Raw genomic sequence first — 7,932 nt, forward strand, 5'->3', positions numbered from 1 at the left:
TACAGACAGCCGCAGTGACGTCCTCCAGGGACACATACAGTATGTAGAACAAGAGGACATAAACACCATAATACCGCATGACACCTCGAGTCAGGCAGAGCCGTATCACCTACTCTGGACCAGCAGTTCTGCCTCATCACATTACACTGTGGCATATGTATTTATGACCACTGACTGCATCTCTCGATAAAGTATAGCGCTGTGAAATTTATGAGCACTTACAAAGATTAGTGATGCACATGCACATGCAGGCTCGGTGGAAAATCTCCAATCAAGCAGCATGACTTTGCGTACGGATAAACTGTGAAAAATATTCAGAGAACATTCTCATTTTTAATTCACAGCATGATTAGCTGTTGAGCTAAAGAGCTCTTGAGATGAGTTATGATAATGACAGCGCAGGACTTCAGTGCTTCCACGTTCCCTTTGATTGACAGAAAGACTTCAAAGCACTCATATATGCTAAAATATTGGAGACATTTTTTAATTTGTAATTAAAATAAACTTCACATTAGTATATAGAAGTGGCTGCTTATAGTAAACTCACTGAAATAAACAAGACTTATCTGTGAATTATACACCAATCAGCCACAACATTAAAACCACCTGCCTAATATTGTGTAGATCCCCCTCATGCCGCCAAAGCAGCGCCAACCCGCATCTCAGAACAGCATTCAGAGATGTTATTCTTCTCACCACAATTGTACAGAGTGGTTATCTGAGTTACCATAGACTTTGTCAGTTCAAACCAGTCTGGCCATTCTCTGTTGACCTCTCTCATCAACAAGACATTTCCGTCCGCAGAACTGCCACTTACTGGATGATCATACAGTCATGCCATGGATATCACTGAGATCACATTTTTTCCCCATTCTGATGGTTGATGTGAACATTAACTGAAGCTCCTGACCCGTATCTGCATGATTTTATGCACTGCTGCCACACGATTGGCTGATTAGATAATCACATGGATCATTGTTTGTGCCAGACGGGCTGGTTTGAATATTTCTGGGATTTTCACACACATCAGTCTCTAGAACTTACACAGAATGGTGCCAATGACAAAAAAACATCCAGTGAGCGGCAGTTCTGTGGATGGAAAAACCTTGTTGATGAGAGAGGTCAACACAGAATGGCCAAACTGGTTTGAACTGACAAAGTCTACGGTAACTCAGATAACCACTCTGTACAATTGTGGTGAGAAGAATATCATCTCTGAATACTGTTCTGAGATGCGGGTTGGCGCTGTTTTGGTGGCACGAGGGGGACCTACACAATAATAGGCAGGTGGTTTTAATGTTGTGGCTGATCGGTGTATAATTATAACATTACATAATTGAGCTGAGAAATTAAGATGAGCATCTTACCTGACGCTGACATTACACCAGCAGATTGGTGCGCATAAGTGCAATTTTAATGGTAGTTCAGGCTATCATTAAAGGAGAAGCATTGTGATAATTCACTATCAGCAATCACAGACATTTGTCGCATTTGGATGGGATTAAAATCACAAAGTACGTCTGTGAAACACGAATCTGCCTAACCTCCTCAGAGAAATCTAGTCCCGTCTGAATAGGGCTTACGATTAAATGAAACATTTACAGTTTTTTTAGTGGTCAAATTATATGGATTTTTTTTAATTATTATTATTTATATCAAATGTCAATATTATATCTAGACAGCAGGGTTGCCAATGGCCAATATAATCACAATGTACAGTACATAATCCAATTTAATATTAGCAAATGAGGTGTAGTCAAATTTGATGAATGACATTTTGTTACACAATATTTTCCTTGCATATTTCCTTAAAGGGACACTTCTGCTTGAGTTAAATTATACTGATTCAATGGAGAGTGCCAACAACATCTATCAAAGCACAGACAGACTGACAGACAGGTGGCAAATGCACATACTGTCAGCAATTTCAACAGCTCATTATGACCCTGTGCTCGCCCTGATACCACAATTACTGATGGAGGTGAAAGATTGAAGAGAAAATACCTAACTATTGAGTTGTGACTTCACAAGCAGCTTTGGTATGAGTAATAACTGAATATGGATCGATCAGTCTAGAACTGGATTCAAAGAGAGAGAGAGAATGAGAGGGAATACAAAAGAATGAAAGAGAGAGAGAACAGAACACACAGCTAGATGCATGCACACGTGCAGACACCTGCTGCTCCGCGCTGATGAGTTTCTAGAGGAATGCGTTCATCAGAATGCGACAGCTGCACTGGACATGATGCACGTCGATATGACACAATGTCAGTGTTTGGTGCCGCTGTGTGAAAAATTACAGTCACAATAATTCTTCCTGCGCACCTGCATTTGGCACAATAATAACTCCATATATTCCAACCTCTCAGCCTGTCCAATGCTACCTACAGCACATTAGAGAAGATGATGCTGAGGTACAATTGCATGTATTTGTACAAATAAAGTATTTTAAATCAGCAGTAACCAGTAAATTCCCGGATGTCTAATGCGGAAGTAAGAGCGAGTTCCGGACATATTTATTAATATTATGCCCTTACCCAGATCCCTTATCTAAACTTAACCAATCAGTAGAGTGTGTAAACATGATAGGAAGCTGTTGTGTGTGACAGAAGCAAGTAACTGTCGCGTATTAGATGGGAACAATGTCCAGTGGCGGAGGACAAGTCTCAGTTGCCTCCTCTTCTGAGACAGTCAATCTGCGCATCTTATCACATGGCTCGCTCTGTATGACACCGCGGAGACTCACAGCATGTGGAGGCTCATGCTACTCCCCGCGATCCACGCACAACTTACCACACGCCCCATTGAGAGCGAGAACCATGAGGAGGTTACCCCATGTGACTCTACCCTCCTTAGCAACCTGGCCAATTTGGTTGCTTAGGAGACCTGGCTGGAGTCACTCAGCACGCCCTGGATTCAAACTCGCGACACCAGGGGTGGTAGTCAGCGTCAATACTCGCTAAGCTACCCAGGCCCCACTCTCCTCTCTTTTAAAAGGTTATCTTTATATTGCTATGCCAACAATACCTGATTGTATGGTTAGTTGCATTTATTTGCATTTAGCAGGTTAAACAGACCTGAGACCCATCAGATGAAAAACACTATCCTAACACTGAGCTCCCTGACTCTATTAAACACAACACAAACATGTCACCATGAGAAATGACTGCCAATTCATTACGTAAATCAACAGGTTAGAGTAAGACACACATTCATATCAACATATCCTTTCCAAGGGAACTATGATTCAATTTATAGTGAATGATATGTCATATGCATATGTTCGTTGCACGACTGTGGAAACATTTATTCAAAATCCATATGGCAAACTTTCACTTTCAGCAGCCTCTGTGTCTCCTGGGCGGCTAAACGAGACAATGGCACATCTGTTTCCAATTGAGATGTTTTGAGAAATTAACAATCAGACATAGAACATAATTGATTATTTTTATAGAAACAGCAGGAAACTGCTACAACCTTTTGCATCCATATACAAACAGCCCAGTCTGAGAGCAGTTTAATTCACATGTCCTGTAATGCATGTGTTCATCTGTGATTTGATCTGATTTAATACTCTCATCTGCATTACACTGTCGTTTTACTATCAGCATTCATTCTAATAAATGTATATTTATTACACTGAGGATTTTCTGTTAAAATACAACACTCCAACAGATAAGAGAAAATGTCCAGAACAAACAAACAAATGCAGTAGATCAAATGACCTAATCTAATTATTTAAGCAACCTGGTCAAAGCACTCCAGAAAACTAAAGACGATATTTTGAGTGCACAAAAAGTTATTCTGCACATGCTTGAACTCAGTTTTGTAAAGCAATGTATCTTCTTGCTAAGATAAATTCATTTTGAGCAAACGAAAATCAATTTTGCGCTTGAATAAAGTTTATTTGAATGTGAAGTTTCTCAGAATTCGTACATTTTGCTCCCTTTTTGCATGCTCAAAATATAATTTTATGCGTGCAGAATTGTGGCAGGAATATAACTCCATAATGAAATGTTTTAGTGCTGACCACAGCAACAAAAATGTATATTCATTCACTTTAGAAATGTCCAAGACTTTCCCATGACTTTTTTTAGATTTCATTCATTTCCATCATTTTTGATGGTCTGGAAATCCCATTTTAAAAATTCCTTTGGCTGATATTTCCAGGTTTTGACTGAGGGAACCCTGTAAAACAGGTTAATTTTGATTAAATTGGACACCAGCTAAAAGTACATACCTGGTTTAAAGTAATGTGCCATCTTAGATCAAACCAGCCAATTAAATGAACTGATCAAACAAATCAAAGCAGATTTGATCAACTGATCTGAATCCATATTTTTCACAGGTTTTCCAGCACTGGTCACTTTTAAGTTGATCTACTTTTGTCTATCTGAGTCTGTAAGAGTCTGAAAACTGTAAATGAAGAAGACTCACAAATTTTTCTTGATCTTTTGACATATAAGATGTCATTGTATTATAAAAACATACAGTAAGTTTCAGAACTCATAACTTCCTCCTCACTGCAAAAAGAGAATGTGGTGAAAACAAGCTGCTAAAACGACTCGTTCTCTACTTCCTCCACATTGTGATGTCACACTGTGGTAGACATTTGCATCTGACCGCCTCCACAACAACACATCGACGCCTACTTTACCTTATCACCTCCGTAGCTCCGCCCAGTAGCGGTGAGCAGTGAGATGGCAGGTCAGTCAAGAGCATAAAGCCAGTCAGAACAGTGGGCGTTTACTGTCAAGTCTTAAAGGAGATGCAGCACCAAAACCGAGTGTTTCTGACAGAGGGTCAGAAATTTTTTTTCAAAAAATGTTATGTAAAAAATTTATTTTATAAGTGAACCTCAAGAAACATATTAATATGGGGGTCTGGGTAGCTCAGCAAGTAAAGACACTGACTATCACCCCTGGAGTCGCGAGTTCGAATCCAGGGTGTGCTGAGTGACTCCAGTCCGGTCTCCTAAGCAACCAAATTGGCCTGGTTGCTAGGGAGGGTAGAGTCACATGGGGTAACCTCCTCGTGGTCACTATAATGTGGTTCTCGCTCTCAGTGGGGCGCGTGGTGAGTTGGGCGTGGATGCCGTGGAGAATGGCGTGAAGCCTTCACACGTGCTACGTCTCCATGGTAACACGCTCAACAAGCCACATGATAAGATGCACGGATTGATGGTCTCAGACGCAGAGGCAACTGAGATCCATCCTCCGCCACCCGGATTGAGGCGAGTCACTACACCACCATGAGGACTTAGAGCACATTGGGAATTGGGCATTCCAAATTGGGGAGAAAAGGGGAGAAAGTCCAAAAAAATGTAATAAATAAAAAAATAATAAAACAAGGCATATCATAGCCCCTTTAAAATTCAATGATATTTCCAGGTTTTGACTGTGAAACAGTTAAAGTAACTGGACACCAGCAGAAACAATTAGCCATCCTGGTTTCAAGTAATGTGCCATCTTACATCAACTGAACTGATCAACAGTTGATCTGAATCCATATTTTTCACAGGTTTCTCAACATGCACTTGTTTAGAGTTCAAAGTCCCTTCAAGGCAAGTCAGCCCACTAGGTGGTCATCTTTGGAACGCTCCGGAGCAGCTATTTTCTACGGTTACTAGCAGGAAAAAGTACACCTCATTTTTACTTGAATGGGAAAAGAGCGAAATCTCCAAAAAGGTTGGTCAAGATTACGATCAAAGAACAAATTTCAAATCAGCAGTAAAATCTGACAACAACTGTATCATAAATTGTGCTTCTTTAGCTAAGATCACACTTAAAAATGCTATATTTCTAGCTGGTCCAGCTAATGTGCATGTGTGTTCTCTAGTTCTCATCTGTCAGGTGATGTCTGTATCTGAAAGGTGATTGGTTCTTTTACCTGTACCTGTTCTACATTCACTATATTGGGTATTCCAATTTCTCCTATTCATTTTAATTAGTGCTGTCGAAGTTAACGCGTTATTAATGCGTCTTTTATTTAACACTGCCATAAACCGCAGAACTTAGTTGCACCAGTGCCACTGCTTGAATTCATGAAATTCAAGGTTTGGTTTCACGTTAATGATGCATAAGCCTGCTTAATTGATCACCACGTGCATCCCGGATCAATATAACAGCATCACATACACACACACACACACCTGCTGACAGTTACACTTAAAAACAGCATCCTTTCATTTCTTCTAAACATTAAACAGTGAGTCTTATATGAGAGCTGTCAGAAATAACATTATTAAAATATGAATCTATTAACCAAATGACGATGAGCGGAGCTGCAGCTCTTTTAACTTTATACAATACTAGAGAAAAGCATAGAAAATCAACCAGAACATGTTCGAGTCAGTCTCTACATTAACCAGCACAAACCAGCAGCTCTTAACAAGGGCGTAGCCAGGAAATTACCTCTGGGTGGGCCTCAATAAAAATGGATGGGCCAAATTTTCGCCCAAATGTCCAGAGAAGTTGAAAGGCGGTGCATTCAAACAGTTCTTTCACAGTTTCAGAAAGCAGAGTTTATGCATTTTTTTAATTATTTTATGAAATGAAGTCAAAAAATTATCTTTCATCTTCTGGGTGGGCCTGGGTCTAATTTGGGTGGGCCCGGCCCACCCCGGCCCACCCTTGGCTTCGCCACTGGCTCTAAACCAAAGTACCACAGTTTAAAATACCCACATTCAAACCCTTTGACCTGTTAATGGTCTTCTGCAGAACATATTTACTTTCAGAGAATGAGATCCTGAGGAAAATTAATTTTAATAATCCTTAAATAATCCTAAAATCTCCTAGCATTTCCTGAGATTGCAAACTAGCAACTAGTACCGCGGTTTAAAACAAGGCTATTCAAAACCTTCACCCTGTTAATGGCTTTCAGCAGCACAGATTCACATTTATGCACCCTCAGGGAAATACTTTTAATCCTTAAATTTTATCAGATCAACTAGCATTTGCTGAGGTAGTAAACCAGCAACCAGTTAATTTGCATAGCATAACCTCATTCCTACGGAGTCATATATGTGCCACAATTCTGCACGCGCAAAATTATATTTTGAGCGCACAATATTTTTCTGCACGTGCAAGATGGAATTTTGAGCGTACAAAAAGTTATTTTGCATGCGCAAGATGATATTTTGAGTGCAAAAAAAAAAAAAAAAAAAAAAATTCTGCACTGCAAGATGACATTTTGAGCACACAAACATGTTTTTGCACGTGTAAGGTGATATTTAGAGCGCTCAAAAAATGTTCTGCACATGCAAGATGATATTTTGAGTGCACAAAAAGTTATTTTGCTCTGGCTTGAACTCAGTTTTGTAAAGCAATCTATCTTCTTGCAAAGATAAATTCATTTTGAGCAAACGAAAATCAATTTTGCGCTTGAATAAAGTTTATTAGAATGTGAAAAATATTAAATATCATCAGAAAATGTTTTGTGCCCTCAATTATAATTTTGTGCGTGCAGAATTGTGGCACAATAATAACTCCATATATCCCAACCCCTCAGCCTGTCCAATGCTACCTGCAGCACATTAGAGAAGATGATGCTGAGGTAAAATTGCATGTATTTGTACAAATAAAGTCTTTTAAATCAGCAGTAACCAGTAATAACCTCATTCAAACCATTCGACCTGTTAGTGGCTCTCTGCAGCACACATTCAGCTTTAGAGAAGTGGATTTCCCGGAGAGAAATTAAACTTATTAATCCTCAAAGTGTCTGAAATCAGCTGGATTTAAACCAGTAAGCAGTTAACCAGAGTAAAGAGTGTATAAACGGACTTACCGTGTGTTGTGGAGAAACAGGTGAGAATATAGAGCCCAATGATGAGAGGAATATCTCCAGTGACGCAGCCCATCATTATCAATATCACAGCAAAATCCCGTTATTAGTCAATCAATCAATCAATCAGTCCGCTCCGGGTGAATGGGA

The 7,932-nt window shown here is 39.6% G+C and overlaps 1 protein-coding gene across 2 annotated transcripts in view; it reads right to left on the reverse strand.

The window, feature by feature from the left end:
• The window catches only part of LOC127439993 (netrin receptor DCC-like), a 330,771-nt gene extending 322,839 nt beyond the window's left edge, over positions 1–7,932 (reverse strand). For both annotated transcript variants that reach the window (XM_051696333.1, XM_051696334.1), the window contains exon 1: positions 7,786–7,932. In XM_051696333.1, coding sequence (XP_051552293.1) covers positions 7,786–7,861 — 76 coding nt within the window. In that variant the 5' untranslated portion in view covers positions 7,862–7,932. The remainder of the gene's footprint in view (positions 1–7,785) is intronic.

This window comes from Myxocyprinus asiaticus, chromosome 4, assembly GCF_019703515.2.
Source record: "Myxocyprinus asiaticus isolate MX2 ecotype Aquarium Trade chromosome 4, UBuf_Myxa_2, whole genome shotgun sequence".
Classification (NCBI taxonomy): domain Eukaryota; kingdom Metazoa; phylum Chordata; class Actinopteri; order Cypriniformes; family Catostomidae; genus Myxocyprinus; species Myxocyprinus asiaticus.